The sequence below is a fragment of the Selaginella moellendorffii genome, unplaced genomic scaffold (assembly GCF_000143415.4).
Source record: "Selaginella moellendorffii unplaced genomic scaffold, v1.0 SELMOscaffold_51, whole genome shotgun sequence".
Taxonomy (NCBI): domain Eukaryota; kingdom Viridiplantae; phylum Streptophyta; class Lycopodiopsida; order Selaginellales; family Selaginellaceae; genus Selaginella; species Selaginella moellendorffii.
This window is the reverse complement of record NW_003314312.1, coordinates 393673-411007: the sequence shown is the minus strand read 5'-3', so window position 1 is coordinate 411007 and position 17335 is coordinate 393673. Positions and strand designations below refer to the sequence as shown.

General features: G+C 44.1%; 4 protein-coding genes across 4 annotated transcripts; all 4 read left to right on the top strand.

Annotated features, from left to right (window-relative positions):
* Nucleotides 1–4225: 4225 nt before the first annotated feature.
* On the top strand, nucleotides 4226–5677 carry LOC112350520 (pentatricopeptide repeat-containing protein DOT4, chloroplastic-like). Its single transcript, XM_024686853.1, has one exon. The coding sequence runs from the start codon at nucleotides 4226–4228 to the stop codon at nucleotides 5675–5677; it is 1452 nt and encodes a 483-aa protein (XP_024542621.1).
* A 3867-nt stretch (nucleotides 5678–9544) lies between these two features.
* Nucleotides 9545–9961, top strand: LOC9634581 (antimicrobial peptide 1). The gene has a single exon (XM_002981915.2). It carries the CDS (start codon nucleotides 9579–9581, stop codon nucleotides 9882–9884), a length of 306 nt encoding a protein of 101 aa, XP_002981961.2. The 5' UTR covers nucleotides 9545–9578; the 3' UTR covers nucleotides 9885–9961.
* Nucleotides 9962–10030: 69 nt separating this feature from the next.
* LOC112350565 (pentatricopeptide repeat-containing protein At4g18520, chloroplastic-like) lies at nucleotides 10031–13337 on the top strand. The gene is made up of 2 exons (XM_024686945.1): nucleotides 10031–13173; nucleotides 13237–13337. The coding sequence occupies exon 1, from the start codon at nucleotides 10041–10043 to the stop codon at nucleotides 13158–13160; it is 3120 nt and encodes a 1039-aa protein (XP_024542713.1). The 5' UTR covers nucleotides 10031–10040; the 3' UTR covers nucleotides 13161–13173; nucleotides 13237–13337.
* On the top strand, nucleotides 13249–15856 carry LOC9634580 (monosaccharide-sensing protein 2). The gene is made up of 5 exons (XM_002981914.2): nucleotides 13249–13497; nucleotides 13567–14133; nucleotides 14194–15026; nucleotides 15086–15273; nucleotides 15332–15856. Exons 1-5 carry the CDS (start codon nucleotides 13419–13421, stop codon nucleotides 15771–15773), a joined length of 2109 nt encoding a protein of 702 aa, XP_002981960.1. The 5' UTR covers nucleotides 13249–13418; the 3' UTR covers nucleotides 15774–15856.
* Nucleotides 15857–17335: the final 1479 nt, after the last annotated feature.

Below are 17335 nucleotides of genomic sequence, written 5' to 3'. Positions count from 1 at the left end.
TGGGCTTTCACCCTCTCAGACTCGAACTCGGACTCGGTCTCGGACTCGGACTCGGTCTCGGACTCGGACTCGGACTCGGACTCGGACTCGGACTCGGCCTCGGCCTCGGCCTCGGTCTCGGTCTCGGTCCCGATCTCGGTCTCGGTCCCGATCTTGGTCTCGGTCTCGGTCTCGGTCTCGGTCCCGGTCTCGGTCTCGGTCTCGACTTCGGACTCCATCTCGGGTCCATCTCGGACTCCATCTCGGACTCCATCTCGGGTCCATCTCGGACTCCATCTCGGGTCCATCTCGGACTCCATCTCGGGTCCATCTCGGGTCCATCTCGGACTCCATCTCGGGTCCATCTCGGACTCCATTTCGGGTCCATCTCGGGTCCATCTCGGACTCCATCTCGGACTCCATTTTGGGTCCACCTCGGACTCCATCTCGGGTCCATCTCGGACTCCATCTTAGGTCCTTCTCGGACTCCACTTCGGACTCCATCTCGGGGTCCATCTCGGACTCCATCTCGGGTCCATCTCGGACTCCACTTTAGACTCCATCTCGGGGTCCTTCGCAGACTCCACTTCGGACTCCACTTCAGACTCCAACTCAGGTCCATCTCGGACTCTTCCATGTGTCATGTGTTGGTCCTTTTGGGTCCCTTTTTGGAGCCTCGCTTATTGCTCACTTCGTGCTCGTTCCTCGAGCACTTTGTTGGGAGTTCCACTCCCGCTCTCGACCTTTCGAGTCAAGGCTTTTAGTCCAAACGTGTTACGCTCATTTGGTTTTCGCTTTGGCCACCACCACATGGCACCCTTCCGGCTCCACTTTGGGGCCTAGGGATTTTGTGTCTCACACGGGCATGGCTGACCAACCTGAGGCATAGTCTAGCTCTTGCTTGCGTGCTTGTTTTTGTTTTGCGTTTGGCTTGGGTCTAAGCCCAAGCTCCACACCATGCTAGCTGGTGGAGTACCCATGTCCTCACGTTAGGCCATCGATATGCCAAAATAGCGCCAGACTCCGTTTGGCTCCGTTTTGCATGCTGGTCCTGGCATTGGGATGCTAGTTACTCTAGGACTATTCCAAGTCGCTCCGGGTTCCTATCCCTTTGCTCCTTGGGCTTTATGCTCCAAAGTTGCTCCATGGTTCAGTTCCATCACTCCTTGGCTCCACACTTGGGAGTTTGGCATTGTTCCTTCGTTCAGTGGCCCAAGGCCCTGAACCTTGGGTTCCGCACCACTGTCCTATGGGTTTAGGTTCCGCTTCGTGGTGTTATCCTATGGTAAACCACTATAAGATAAAGGGTAAAAACCACATGCACTACAAAAAGCCACTCTCCAAATGTGCCACCAAAATTATATTGTCCTCTAAGTTGAGCATGTTTGGAATCTCAAAAACCTTACCTCTCTATTAGCAAGCATATAAGTTTTCCAGCAAAACCAATGGCTCTTAATCTTGTGGAAGACTAAACCCAACAAGCTAAGATGAAGTTGCAACCATGGCCACCAAATGGGACCATTATGAGCACACATCACTCATATTTACATTGCTGAGGGAGTTTATGGTTGTGGAGCATGATTTCTCTTTCCCCCTTGTACTAATTTTGCCTTTATAGGAAAATCTCTAAGTCATATGTACTTCACTATGTGGCTTTGCAAGCATCCAAGAATATATATTTTTATTTACTTATAGATTTTTTTTAGCCATGACTTTTTCTTCAAACATTCTACAAGCCTCTGCCATGGTACACAACACTTTGGCACATCCACTAACAAGGTGCACAACATTCTTGACCAACAAAAGGTTGCCACAATAACAATTTTTACATGATTAGCTATATTGTTTTAGTAGCTTATTATCCTTTTCACAAACTCTTTAATATGGCCATTTGAACAACATATTGAATATTCAAATGTTTTATTTTTGATACGAGCAATGAAAGGCCAGGCCCTATCTCCACCTCACGGAGTAAGTAAAATAATGTTAAAAGTAATGGTATTTCACTTGTGCCGAAGCTTTCATTCAGCATCACAAGTGAGTGCAGCCATCACCCATCAGTCACACACAAGGAGAAAACTTTGCCATGCTATTCAATGAATTTTATGGCCTAGTGAATTTTCTTCCTACCTTTATTTTGTAATCAAAAAACTTTTCCTTCTTTGTTCCTTGCCAAGTCCATTTTGTAGAATCTCATGCCAGCTCTTGGATCTTTTACTGCCTAAACTAATATAGCTTGGTGATATACCCCTCTATCATTGCTTGATCCATTTTGGAATCTTTTTCTTTTTATTTTTACTACCCGTATTGGTTCAACCGTTGTCATAGCAAGCCTTAAGCTCTCAATTGGTATTTAAATGGTAGTAGTTAACATGCTAGACCTATATAAAAGATACTGCACTTGGATTGCTTTTGTGTAGTTGTGTATATGACTTTCCTATTTACCATCCACACCTTGTTTCTTTGACATCTGTCATAGTTTCTTAGCAGTATTGTCAAACTTCAATAAAGACTAACTAGAACTCTTTTAAGCGATGAGTCAAAATTTCCTACCATAAAACACTCTTAACATATCCTGATTTTTGGTTGTTTCATCTGGTTTGATAAACAAATTTGCCTTTACATACATCTCTGAGAATAGTCATGTGAAAAATATGGTGCTAAATAGAGACACATATTTTGGGAATGTGAGAGTCCATAAGATGTGTGGAGAAGCACATGTTAGCTATTGCAATAATACTCCTAAAGACAAGTGAATCTTATATATAAAGCTACTTGAAAGTATTTATGATTAACATAGTAGAAAAGACTCCCATTGGATTCTTGGTACAATTTAGGGAGAAGTGGCTAATAGGATGAGAAACTAAACAAATTGTTAGACGTGGTTTTCAACAAGAGATGGTAGCCAGGGTGTTCTATGAGTTAATAGACCTAATGAGAGGGATCATGTGGGAGATCTGGAAAGCCTATATCTTTAATAAAAAACATGAAGGCCCAAAGGTGGTGGTTACATGGGTATGGGCATTGATAATCACTGCAGCTTCTATGCCATAGCTAGAAAAAAGAAGAGGGCAAAATAGACCAGAGAAAGCATAAATCTAGCATTGTTTTTAGAAGTTAAGTGAGGTAGATACTCAGTGAAGCAATTTAGCTTCAGCTATCAATAGAAACTCTAACTTACAAAGATAATTAATATTGTAGGTGCTTTTATGCCACCAAAAAGACCCAATTTCAGCACTAAACAATAGAAGATTAGGGTTTTTGGTGAGAGAGTATCCAAGAAATAGGGAATTTTGATCTAAACTTTGAGCAGCAGCTCCAGAGGTCCCACAGTGACAATGCCTATCACAGATTAGGTGAGGGAGAGATATTTTTTTCTAATTGATCCTGCCGCAAAAAAGGCAATCACTCCAAATGGGGATCCAAAACGACCCCCCTTTCTCTCTCTCTCTCTCTCTCTCTCTCTCTCTCCCTCTCCTTTTTAATCACACACCTTCTGTCTTGGTTGATCGAGAATAATGCTTGGCACAGGCTTGCCAATGGAAAGCGGCCTTTTCCACCATTTTTTTCTACGTACAATTCGCCAAAGCTTGTCAAATATTTTGTCGTTAAAAGATATATTTTAGGGCTTGTGCACGTGGTTTAGGGTTAGAATTTTTTTCTGCAAGAGCTGACTTCTCGTGTATAAATCTCACTGTTGTGTGCTCTTAGATGTTCATTCGATCTTCCTTGGAAGAGTTTTCATTTGATTGACGATCATAGCATAGCTTTGTGTTTGTGTGACAATGGCAGGAAAAACGGTGCTCGTTCTTGTCGCGATTGCTGTTGTGGGATCGATGATCATGGCCAATGCAAGCTACTTCGATGCTTGGGCAGGGCCCGGGTGTAACAATTGGCTGGAGCGCTACCGTGCTTGTGGATGCACCAATGTTGGAGCCTCGCAGCACGGCGGCTACAGCGTTGCGTACCTGGGCCATGCTGCTGCGGCCTACAACACGGCAAACTGCCAAGGTGTGGCACAGAGATGGTTTAGGAGGCACTGCTCCGGCTTTAGATGGAACAGCATCTTCATCCAGTGCTCAAGCTCCATGGCTCCAAATCCCGGCTCCATGGCTCAAGCCAAATAAATGAGAAAATCTTCCATGTAATATTACATTGCAGCTTACCTTTGGATGGAAGAGTATTTACTTAAGATGCTTTAAGAAAGAAATTCCTGGGCATTGGGCACATATTTTAGGACGGGTGAATGCGATGGCGCGCTCGCGAGGGACGAGCAGCGGTAAGCAAGATCCACGAGTGGAGCGGCAATGCGCTGCAAGCATACGATTCTCAGCGGCGCAGCAGCCAGGCGCCGGGCATGGCAGCCACTGTCGCGGCGCTGAAATATTGCGCCAGATCGAGAGACATTGGGAGCGGGAGGAGGATTCACTGCGATCTTCGGCAGAGCTCGGCGCTTTCTCGATCGATCTTGCTGGAGAATATTTTGATCGACATGTATTTCAAGTGTGGTGGGGTTGGGGAGGCTTGGCAGCTCTTCCAGGAAATGCCTCACAGGAATGTCGTCTCGTGGACTTCTATGATCCTTGGAAGTGTTGACAGCGGCGATCCGGAGGTGGCTTGGAAGCTCTTTTCGCAAATGCAGGAGCAGGGTGTTGTTGCTGATGCTCGGAGCTATGTCGCTGCATTGAAGGCTTGCTCCAGCCTGGTCTCTAGACGAAAACCCCAGGATGAGAACGGTGGTGATCTCTTGGAGAAAACGAAGGCACTACACGCTCAGATCTTAAAGGCTGGCCACGAGTCGGACATCTTTGTGGGAAGCTCGCTGGTGGATCTCTATGCCAAGCTGGGGAACTTGGTGGAAGCTCGTCACGTCTTTAGCAGGATGGAGAGCCGCGACGTTGTTTCGTGGAATTCTATCATCTCCGGCCATGCACGGTTTGGGGAGGGGGAGCTAGCTCTGGAATTGTTCGAGAAAATGCAAGAGCAGGGATTCAAGCCAAGTGCTCGGACCTACGTAGCTGCTGTTCTTGCCTGCTCGAGCTTGGCAGTCCGGGAGAAGGGAACTCTAGTTGACGGCACAGTTGTCAAAGTGGTTTCTCTGAGGAAAGGTTGTGCGTTACACTCTCAGCTTGGCAGAGATGGGCTTCTGCCGCAGCTTATAGTCGCGAACTCTCTTATTGATTTCTACGTGAAGTGTGGGAGTATGGAGCTTGCACGGGAGGTCTTTGACAAGATGGCAAAGACCAGTGTAGTTTCGTGGACGTCTATGATCACGGGCTATACTCACTGTGACCAAGGCGAGATCAGTCTCCAGTTTTTTGAGAGGATGCAAGAGAAAGGCTTGGTCCCGGACGCTCGGACTTTCGTCGCTGCATTAAAGGCCTGCAGTAGATGTGCCGACGGCGCCAAAGAGAAGATCGTTTTGCTGGACAGAAGTTGGAAGATCTACTCTCAGCTCAAGCAGGCTGGACACGAGATGGACTTGTTCGTTGCAAGCACTCTGGTGGACCTGTTTGAGAAGCTGGGTAGCATGGTGTACGCACAGCAGGTTTTTTACGCACAAGACATCTTTGACAGAATGGCCAGCAACGACATGGTCTTATGGAACTCAATCATCAGGGGCTACTCACAGAATAGTCATGACAATCTGGAACTAAAGACATTCGCAACAATGCTGAAGATGGATATAATGAACTAAATATATTTGGGCTCTAAACGCGAGAGATATTGGAAACAGGCTGATTACGAGTTTCTTCTCAAGGGAAGATCCATCCAGAAAAAAGAGTCTTGGTAAGAAAAATCTCATATAAGAAGGTAGAGTGAAATATTGATCAGGCTAAATTTCTATTATTGTTTTTGGTGCTTGCACTTGATTAGTATCAAGATCAGTAGTTGAAACTGGTAGCGAGCAGCAAATGACAATGTTGATTAGTGAAAGATTTAGGCAGTATATTCCTAGCGGGCAAGTGTGTGAGAGAGGGGTTGGTATAACATTTCCTTCTTTAAGATATAGTATGGCATTACAAAACCTTGTTGTGCAATAAACCCTTTCACAATCTTTAGCTCAACATGCTTGGATTTGTCATGGCCAAGCCTAAATCTGTTATTTAGCTATGTTCTTGGAGACTTAAGAAGGTGCTGGAAGCATGGATTGGTAACATTTAACCTTTTTGTACAAATTTTATGTATTGGAGTGTGAATGCTGTTCCTTCTTTAAATTCTTGAGTTCCAAGTCTCTATTTTACTTGCCATTTTTGTGGGGTCATAGATCTATCCCTTCTGGGTCTAGGATGCATCACTTGAGTTGAGACTCTCAAGAATTCATTACATGCAAGTCATTTTTCTCCTAAGATATTGTTGATTTCTTTCTTGATTTTGAGTTTTTCCTCTGCCATTTGTTTCTTAGGCAGCTTGTTAATTGTTCCCAACCAATTGCTTGCAAATAAGTAAGAAATCCAACCAATAGAATATATGACAATATCAGGCCAAATATACTTAACTAGATCAACATTTAGGAATTTGCTCACATTATCCATAAAGGGAGTGACTTGGTAATGTTTTATGGCATTTGTGACATTTCCCCTTTGATCTCTATTTAAAATAATTTCATGTAGAAGTCAGATTACAATACTAGAACATTGGGTAGTACCTTCTGTCATAGTCTTGTCATGGATAAATATGGCATTCTACTTTTTCAACTTTGAGAATATTTAGATGCAGATTGGAAAGGAGCTTGCTAAGTGATGATCCTCAATACCAAAGACCAAGAATTAACTTCTTAGAATGTGGTTCAAATTGTAGTATCATAGCCAGACCCTCTCCATAACAAACAACATTTGCTCGACACACACCAACGAGTCTTAGCATTTACAATATAGCATGGTCAACTTTTTCCATATGGATTGAACAAGTTTGTCCCTTAACTTTTCTTCTATCTATTGTGAATCAGCATGTTCACTTAGGCTTAAAGAGGCAAAAGATCAAGTGTTTGACATTACACCTCTAATGCCTTGGGCTGTGTTAGGAGCACTTTTTTGTATTTTCTTATTATGATTCATGACAAGAAAAGCATTCTCCAAATGTGCCACTAAAATTGTGTTGTCCTCTAAGTTCAGCATGTTTGGAATCTTAAGAATCTTACCTCTATATTGGCAAGCACATGCACGAATATACATTTTTATTTATTCATAGATTGTTTTTAGCCATAACTTTTTCTTTAAACATTATACAAGCCTCTAACATGGTACACAACACTTTGACACATCCACTAGACAAAGTGTACAACATGGTAAATTCTCTACCAGCAAAAGGTTGCCACAATAATAACTTTTGCATGACTAACCATATTGTTTTAGTAGTTTATTATCCTTTTTAGAAACTCTTTAATGTGCCCATTTAAACAACTATTCAAATGTTTCATTCTTGATACTAGTAATGAATCACTTTATGGCCTAATGAGTTTTTTTCCAATCTTTGTTTTGTAATCAAAGAATTTTTTCTTCTTTGTTCCTTACTAAGTCCATTTTGTAGGATCTCATGCCATCTCTTGGATCTTTTGTTACCTAAACCAATATAATTTGGCAATATACCCCCTTTGTCATTGCTCAATCCCTTTTGAATTTTTTTTTTTCCATTTTTACTACTTGTATTAGTTCAGCCTTTGTCATAGCAAGTTTTAAGCTTTCAACTAGTATATAAATGGTAGTAGTCATGCTAAATCTAGATAAAAAACACTGCACTTGGATTGCTTTTGTGTAGTTGTATATGTGACTTTCCTACACCTTGTTTCTCTGACATCCATCATAGTTGCTTAACAGTATTGTCACAATGAGCCAAAATTTCCAACCCATATAAACACTTTTAACATATCTTAATTTTTGGTTGTTTCACCTGGTTTGATAAGCAAATTTGCCTTTGCATACACCTCTGAGAACAGTCATGTGAAAAATATGGTGCTAAGAAGACATAAAGATATATACTTTAAGAATGTGAGAGTGTATAAAATGTGTGGAGAAACACATGTTAGCTATTGCAATAACACTCTAAAGACAAGTGAATCATATATATAAAGCTACAATTTGGGGAGAAGTGGCTAATAGATGAGAAACTGAATAAATTGTTGAAAGTGATCTTCAATGGGAGATGGTGGCACTTGGTTCAACCAACTCAATGTAGCCCACACTAACACCTGAAGAGTGTCCTATGAGTTAATATGCCTATTAAGAGGGATCATTATGTGGGAGATTTAGAAAGCCCAATGTAATAACATCTTTAATAAAAAACACAAAGGCCCAAAGGTGGTGGTTATATGGATATGGGCACTGATGATCACTACAGCTTGTATGCCATAGCTAGAAAAAAGAGGAGGGTAGAATAGACCAGAGAAAACATAAAAAGAAGCATAAATCTAGCATTGTTTTGAAAGTTAGGTGAGGTATTTATGGATGGATATGCTTGTGAATAATGCAACTCCGAAAGTCAAAGAGTTGCTTTATTTTTTTTCTCAGGATAAACAATATCATATATAGTTGGTGGTTATATGGGTATGGGCACTAATGATCACTGCAGCTTGTATGCAATAGCTATATAAAATAAGAGGGCAAAATAAACAAGAGAAAACATAAAAAAAAGCATAAATCTAGCATTGTTTTTGGAAGTTAGGTGAGGTAGATACTTGTGGATGGATATGCTTGTGAATAATGCAACTCCAAAAGTCAAAAAGTTGCTTTCTTTTTTTTTTCTCAGGATAAACAATATCATTTGTAGTAGGAAGACAAAGGAATTTAGCTAACACAAACTCACTTACAAAGAAAATCATAAAAGCAAGTGCTTTTATGATGCCAAAATTTGAATTTCAGCACTAAATAGAGAAGATTAGGGTTTTTGGTGAGAGAGGATCCAAGAAATAAAGGATTTGGATCTAAACTTTGAGTAGTAGCTCCAGAGGTCCCACAATGACAATGCCTATCATAGATTAAGTGAGGGAGAGATATTTTTTTCTAATCAATCTTGCCACAAAAGAAGCGATCACTCCAAACGTGGATCTAGAATGAGCCCCCCCTTTTCTCTTTCTCTCTCCCTCTCCTTTTAATCACACACCTTCTGTCTTGGCTGATCATGAATAATGCTCAGTGCTGGCCTACCACGCCTTTTCCACCATTTTTTTCTATATGCAATTCGTGAAAGGTTTCAATAATGATTAATGCTTGTTGTCCAAAGCCAAATATTTTGTGGTTAAAAGATATATTTCAGGGTTTGTGCACGTGGTTTAGAGTTAGCATTTTTTTTTACTACCATTGACCCTTGACTGTTTCGCATGTGGTTTAGGGTTAGAAGTTTTTTTTCCTACCTTTGACCCTTTAAAAGAGGGTTTGTGCACGTGGTTTAGAGTTAGCATTTTTTTTACTACCTTTGACCCTTGACTGTTTCGCATGTGGTTTAGAGTTAGCATTTTTTTTACTACCTTTGACCCTTGACTGTTTCGTGGCATGCATGCAAGAGCTGACTCACTGTTGTCTGCTCTTAGACGTTCATTATATTTCCTTGAAAGAGTTTTCATTTGATTGACGATCATAACATAGCTTTGTGTTTGTGTGACAATGGCAGGAAAAATGGTGCTCGTTCTTGTCGCGATCGCTGTTGTGGGATCGATGATAACAGCCAATGCAAGCTTCTTCGATGCTTGGGCAGGGCCTGGGTGTAACAATGTGCTGGAGCGCTACAGTGCTTGTGGATGCACCAATGTTAGAGCCTCGCAGCATGGCGGCTACAGCTTTGTGTACCAGGGCCAGACTGCTGCGGCCTACAACACGGCAAACTGCCGAGGTGTAGCACACACACGGTTTAGTCGCTCTGTACAGGACTGCTCGGGCTTTGGATGGAACAGCTTCTTCATCCAGTGCTAAAGAGCTCCATAGCTCAAATAAAATTGCCAAATAAAAGAGAAAAATCTTCCATGTAATACTACATTGCAGCTCTTTAGTCCAAGGTTACTAGTATTTACTTAAGATGCTTTAAGAAAGAAATTCCTGGGCATTGGACACATATTTTAGGGCGGGTGAATGCGATGGCGCGCTCGCGAGGGACGAGCAGCGGTAAGCAAGATCCACGAGTGGAGCGGCAATGCGCTGCAAGAATACGATTCTCAGCGGCGCAGCAGCCAGGCGCCGGGCATGGCAGCCACTGTCGCGGCGCTGAAATATTGCGCCAGATCGAGAGACATTGGGAGCGGGAGGAGGATTCACTGCGATCTTCGGCAGAGCTCGGCGCTTTCTCGATCGATCTTGCTGGAGAACATTTTGATCGACATGTATTTCAAGTGCGGTGGGGTTGGGGAGGCTTGGCAGCTCTTCCAGGAAATGCCTCACAGGAATGTCGTCTCGTGGACTTCTATGATCCTTGGGAGTGTCGACAGCGGCGATCCGGAGGTGGCTTGGAAGCTCTTTTCGCAAATGCAGGAGCAGGGCGTTGTTGCTGATGCTCGGAGCTATGTCGCTGCATTGAAGGCTTGCTCCAGCTTGGTCTCTAGACGAAAACCCCAGGATGAGAACGGTGGTGATCTCTTGGAGAAAACGAAGGCACTACACGCTCAGATCTTAAAGGCTGGCCACGAGTCGGACGTCTTTGTGGGAAGCTCGCTGGTGGATCTCTATGCCAAGCTGGGGAACTTGGTGGAAGCTCGTCACGTCTTTAGCAAGATGGAGAGCCGCGACGCTGTTTCGTGGAATTCTATCATCTCCGGCCATGCACGGTTTGGGGAGGGGGAGCTAGCTCTGGAATTGTTCGAGAAAATGCAAGAGCAAGGATTCAAGCCAAGTGCTCGGACCTACGTAGCTGCTGTTCTTGCCTGCTCGAGCTTGGCAGTCCGGGAGAAGGGAACTCTAGTTGACGGCACAGTTGTCAAAGTGGTTTCTCTGAGGAAAGGTTGTGCGTTACGCTCTCAGCTTGGCAGAGACGGGCTTCTGTCGCAGCTTATAGTCGCGAACTCTCTTATTGATTTCTACGTGAAGTGTGGGAGTATGGAGCTTGCACGGGAGGTCTTTGACAAGATGGCAGAGACCAGTGTAGTTTCGTGGACGTCTATGATCACGGGCTATACTCACTGTGACCAAGGCGAGATCAGTCTCCAGTTTTTTGAGAGGATGCAAGAGAAAGGCTTGGTCCCGGACGCTCGGACTTTCGTCGCTGCATTAAAGGCCTGCAGTAGATGCGCCGACGGCGCCAAAGAGAAGATCGTTTTGCTGGACAGAAGTCGGAAAATCTACTCTCAGCTCAAACAGGCTGGACACGAGACGGACTTGTTCGTTGCAAGCACTCTGGTGGATCTGTTCGCGAAGCTGGGCAGCATGGTGGACGCACAGCAGGTTTTCAACGCGGTGAACCGTCCTGATGTTGTGCTCTGGAACGCTATAATCTCTGCTGCAACTCAGTGCGGAAAGCACGAGCTAAATCTGGAGCTTTTTCACCGCATGCACGACGGGAGCGTGGAACCAAACGCTCGGACTTACGTTGCAGTTCTCGGTGCTTGCACTGGATTGGTAACAAGATCAGAAGTGGAACCTGAGGACCAGCAGCAGACGGCGACAATGCTGTGCTTGACAAAAGCCATGACCATTCATCAGCAACTTAGAAAAACTGGATTCGAGACGGATAGTTTCGTGGCGAGCTCTCTGGTAGACTTGTACTCGAAGTGCGGCAGCATGCCCGAGGCACGAGACGTCTTCGACAGAATGGCCAGCAAAGACGTGGTCTTATGGAACTCGATGATCAGGGGCTACTCACAGGATGGTCATGGCGATCTGGCACTAAAGATGTTCGCAAAAATGCTCGGGGATGGATTCGAACCAAATGCTCGAACTTACGTTGCGGCTTTGAGCGCTTGCTCGAGCCTGGCCAAGCGAGAGGTCGGGAAACAGACCGACGACGAGTTTCTTCTACTCAAGGGAAGATCCATCCATTCCTTGCTTGCAAGAAGCGGACAAGAAGAAGCAGATGTGTTCGTCGGAAGCGCGTTGGTAGACATGTACTCCAAATGTGGGAGCATGGACCAGGGACAAGTAGTTTTCGACAGGATGACGGAACACAACGTTGTGTCGTGGACAGCACTTATATTCGGGCATGCTTTGAACCAACGAGGAGAGGTTGCTCTGGATTATTTCCGACGCATGCAAGACGAAGGACTAGAGCCGAATGCTCGGGCTTACATCGCTGCACTCAAAGCTTGCTCCAGCCTTGCGATTCCAATGGTGGAAGTTGACGAAGAAATTACGTCACGGAAGGTTGCTGCCCTCCACTCTGAGATCATCCTCAGCGGGTACGAGTCGGAGGTGTTCGTGGCCAGCAGCCTCGTCGATGCTTATGCCAAGCTGGGGAACTTGCGAGGAGCCGAGCAAGTCTTTGGGAAAATGCCTCAACGCAGCGTTTTGGCGTGGAACTCCATCATCAGAGGCTACGTCCAGCACGGCAAGAGCGAGCGAGCTCTGCAGCTTTTCGCCCAAATGCAAGATCAAGGATCCAGGCCAGACGCTGCCACATTTGTCGAAGCATTCAAGGCTTGTGGAAACTTGGGAGTTTTGGAAGCAGGACGAGAGATTCATCATCAGACGCGAGCAGCGGGATTGGAGTCATGTCCAGGCGTCGCGGCTTCTCTGGTCTGGTTTTACGGCCGGTGTGGAAGCATGGTCGAGGCTCAACAGGTTTTCGATTCGGTTAAGCAGGACTTGGTTGCTTGGAGCTCCCTCATCGCAGGCTACAGCAACCAAGGTGACGGGAAAAAGGTGTTGGATCTTTTCGAGAGAATGCAGATCGATCAACGGGTGGCACCGGACAGAGTGATTTTTCAACATGTTCTCTCAGCGCTGAGCCATGGTGGACAAGTTAACGAGGCCAAGGAGTGCTTTCGAGTGATGTGTTCTGATCACGGTATAGTTCCGGATGCCGAGCACTACGCCTGCCTGGTCGATGTTCTTGGTCGTGCAAACCAGCTCGAGGAAGCTGTGGCTATGGCGGAGGAGATTGGCTTGGAGCCAAATGTGGTCTTTTGGAAGACCATCTTAAGTGGCTGCTCTAAATGGAGGAACGAAGAGGTTGCAAGGATTGCTGTTGAGAAGATAGCTGCATTGGATCATCGAGGAGCTGAGAATTATGTGCTGGTGGCCAACACTTTCGGAAGTTCCGAGTGAGAAAGATCTCCAGGTTTGTCTTCTTTTTCTTGTTTTACTTAAATGGCTAACATCGATGATCAATCCAACGGCTCAGGTGCAGCAAATACTGGCCTTACACGTATGACATTGTCGTGACTACATCGAGCTACGTAGACAAAGCAGACTTTGACACCTTTGCAGGCTTGTCATTTGTGACATGCCTCGAGAGAAGTCTGGATAATTGTGAGATTCTTTCAGAGGTATGCTGTAGTCAGCTCTCACAAATTTGGGATTGCGATGCAGCCACCAATCTTCATCGCGGCAGCTGCTTCCATTGGAAATTTTCTCCAAGGTTGGGATAATGGTGCCATCGCAGGTAAAGCTCTTGTGCTGCTCTATATTGGAACTGAAAAATCTTGTTTTTTTTTTTTCTTTCCTTTTAAAGGTTCTTTGCTATTCATAAAACCAGCCTTCGACTTGGAAGAAAGTCCGGGACTAGAAGGAACTGTGGCTGCTTCTTCTCTTATTGGTGCTTTCCTGAGTACACTCTGCTCCGGACCTGGTGCGGATTGGCTGGGTAGACGCTCAATCCTGCTCGTGTCGGCAGCTCTCTACATTCTCGGTTCTTGCGTGACGATATGGTCACCCAACGTTGCGGTGCTTGTTCTGGCAAGGCTGCTCGTTGGTGCTGGGAGTGGAATCTCGGTGACTATAACTCCAATCTACATAGCAGAGCTTTCTCCAGCGGAGATCCGAGGCCAGCTTTTGACGTATCCGCAGTTCACGGGTTCCGGAGGTCTTCTTCTTTCGTATATCTATTGCTTCTGCCTCTCGCTGATGGACACGCCGAATTGGAGGCTCATGCTGGGCCTTCTGCTCCTGCCCTCAGTGCTATTTCTACTTCTGGGAGTTTCCTATCTGCCAGAGTCTCCGAGATGGCTTGTTAGCAAGGGAAAGATGCTGAAAGCAAGGGGCATTCTACAGAAACTCAGGAACAAGAACGATGTTGCTCGTAAGTTTCTGTCTTGGTTTTTCTTTTCTTTGGAATTTTACGAGCTAAAGTTTGATGCAGCCGAGCTTGCACTTCTCGTCGAAGGACTCGGCGTTGGAGCAGATACTTCACTGCAGGAATGGGTGCTGGAGCCAGCCAGCGAGACCACTTACTCGAGAAAGAGCTCGGTTCTGAGCGCTCCAGAATCAGGCATCTCATGGCTCGCTATAAGCAAGCCTGCCGAATCGCTCTCTAGGCACACAACTGCAGAACCCAGCAAACTCCAGTTGGTTGATCCGGTGGTGACAATAATTGGAAGCCTCCAGTCCACACACGACATCTCGCAAGCATCAGACACACGCAGCGAAGGTGGTGATTTTGACGACGAGAAGCCTGAGGATGATCAGACGAGTTCCCGTTCCCTTGCAGAATTTGACGACGAGATCCTGAAAACACCATTCATCAGAAGGAAGTCTGTTGAAGACGAACTTGGACAGAGTGGAAGGTGCCTTTTACAGGAAACTCGAAGTTTCTACGGGAGTTATACCGGTGGCGAGTCTTTGGTTCCTAGCGTTGGAATCGGCGGTGGCTGGCAACTGGGGTGGCAGTGGCAAGAACAACAACAGGGAAGCACCAAAGACAATGTGGTCACCTTCAAAAGAGTTTTTTTGCTGCAAGATAGTCCCGAGAAATTGGCAAACTCGCTCCCGGGTGGTGGCGAAGCGATTCAGGCCGCGGCTCTTGTTGGCCAGCCAGCACAATCTTGTGGAAGTCTGCTCTCAAAGTCTGCCGTTGGTCCAGCTATGATCCATCCCATCGAAACAGCTCTACAAGGCCCTGCTTGGTCGGATCTACTCGAAGGTGGAGTTCATCGTGCTCTTATGGTGGCAGTAGTTTTACAAGTCCTCCAACAGGTACTTAAAAAGTTTGTTTCTTCCTAGTGTTTCCTCATTCACGCTGTCTGTCTTTTCAGCTTAGCGGAATCAATGCTGTTCTGTACTACGTTCCACAGATCCTCCAGCGGTGCGGTGCTGCTCAAATCCTAGCAAACGCGGGATTAAACCCAGACTCAGCCTCGATACTTGGAAGTGGACTAGCGTGTCTCTTGATGCTGCCTGCGATCGTGGTGGCCATGCGACTTATGGATCGAACGGGAAGAAGGTAAGGCAAAAGCTTGCAAATTACATTCATATAAACGATTTCTTTCTCCTTTTTCCAGGCGATTGTTGCTCACGACACTTCCATTGCTGCTACTCTCGCTAGTGATGCTGATTATCTCCAATTCCATACGAAAAGGAGTCGTCCAATCGACCATCTCATTCATGGGAGTTGTGCTCTACGTGTGCACCTTCGTCATGGGCTTTGGTCCCATTCCAAACATCCTGGCCTCGGAGATTTTCCCAACGCGAGTTCGTGGAGTGTGCATTGGGATCTGCCAGGTGACCATGTGGAGCTGCAGCATTTTGCTCACGAACCTCTTCCCAATGCTGCTGCTGGAGCTGGGAGTGGCGGGGATCTTTGGCTGCTTTGCGGTGCTTGTTTCGGTGGCGTGGTTCTTCACGCTGTTGAAAGTTCCAGAGACCAAAGGCATGCCTCTGGAAGTAATCACGGAGTTCTTCGCAATGTCTGCCAGGCCCAAAACTCTGGAAGCAAAAGCTTAGGAATTGTATGTCACCTTCCAGTAAAGAAAATTCTTACTGGCTACTAAATTCAAATTAAATTAAAATAAAGTGTTCTGACCTTATGCTTAACAATCCTCCCCTCGTCAAAGAATGATTATCTGCGATCACACTTAAGCCACCATGGTCTTTCTTTTAGGGTCTACCAAACTTTGGTTCTCCCTCTAGATCCATTATGTTATAAGGTTTGTAAATACGTATGTTACATTAGATAAGTAATATGTTAATTATAGTGGACCGTATTTTGGATTGAATCTAATCCATCCATTCTTGTATATAAACAGTGGTTTAAACCCTAATTAATATATTTATTCTTATATCATTTAAATAAAAGGCATTGTAATTTGTCCTTAAAGAGCAAAGTTTTTTTAATAATATTTTTCTTTAGTGTTCTATATTGTGTTTTTTGTTCTTATTTCTTAATTCTCTTTTAAATCTAGATTTGTATTAATTTTTTGCAAGATCTAAAACTCTAGTTATCGCTATATTTAGATTTACTCTTTCTTCTAATTTTCATTGCATTCTTTTTTCCTACCATACTATGTTGTCATCAATTAAGAAGTATGTCATTTAAGATTGCTAATGTTACTCTATTAGATCAAACTTTTGGTGTTGTGATGTGTGATCATGTTAATATTGCACTCATCCTTTATATGTTACCATTTCCAACTTCTATGGGACATGATTATATGCCTTGTCCTATTCTTGGTGTTATGCTATCTCTCATGATTGTGATATCAATTGGTGAGTTATGGATGATGCAATTTTGTTCTTGGAGAATGTTGAAGAATCAAGTTTATAGGAAAATGATGTGTATGAGCTTAAGTGGATTTTAGATCATTTTAATGAGTTTAATTATTATGGAAATAGCTTTGGAGATGAAATGGAGATTTCACAAGGTAGGTATCAATCCTTCAATTTGCCATTTGATCTTTTATTTTTACCTTCTATTTTTTTTTAACATTCTTTTATTTCTTAGCCAAAATGTTGAATATGTGCATAAAGGTGAGATTCTTATTTTTATTTTGTTGGCAAAGTCTTTGATCAGTTTTGGTGTTGAGTATTTTTTTATTCCAAGGGTTAAGTCATTTTAGCTAAAGTTTTGGGTTGAGTGTGTGTCTTCATTTCTTTGTGCTGTTAAGAGCTCTTATTTTACCATTGATGTTGAGGAGTTTATGTATTCCCTTGAGAGTGTGAATGTTATTATTAATTTTCTTGTCTCAAATGTTAAGTTATGTGTTGAAAAGGTTAAGCAATGTGAATCTTTTGCTTATATTGTGGTAACCAAAATATTTTATGATAAAAAGTCCTTTATTTTCTAAACTTTGAGCATATATTCTTCTTTGATTTCTTTATTTTTGCATTGCCAATTGTTGTAAATTCTTTATCCAATGCTTTTTTGTCCACTTTTTCTTCTTCCACACTATTTCTTTCTCAATTTTTTTCACTTTCTCCTCTTTGCCCTGATGCTTCAAAAAATATTTTTTTCAGAGGGGGTAGAGGGGGCAGATGGGTGTCTGGCTTGATGATGGAGTAAAGATGAA

Excerpts from the sequence above, each read along its gene's own strand:
- LOC112350520 (XM_024686853.1), top strand. The coding sequence starts at position 4,226 with ATGCGATGGCGCGCTCGCGAGGGACGAGCAGCGGTAAGCAAGATCCAC.
- LOC9634581 (XM_002981915.2), top strand. The coding sequence starts at position 9,579 with ATGGCAGGAAAAATGGTGCTCGTTCTTGTCGCGATCGCTGTTGTGGGA.
- LOC112350565 (XM_024686945.1), top strand. The coding sequence starts at position 10,041 with ATGCGATGGCGCGCTCGCGAGGGACGAGCAGCGGTAAGCAAGATCCAC.
- LOC9634580 (XM_002981914.2), top strand. The coding sequence starts at position 13,419 with ATGCAGCCACCAATCTTCATCGCGGCAGCTGCTTCCATTGGAAATTTT. Across the intron at positions 14,134-14,193 it reads GAACAAGAACGATGTTGCTC|CCGAGCTTGCACTTCTCGTC; the intron begins GTAAGTTTCTGT and ends AGTTTGATGCAG. Across the intron at positions 15,274-15,331 it reads ATGGATCGAACGGGAAGAAG|GCGATTGTTGCTCACGACAC; the intron begins GTAAGGCAAAAG and ends TCCTTTTTCCAG.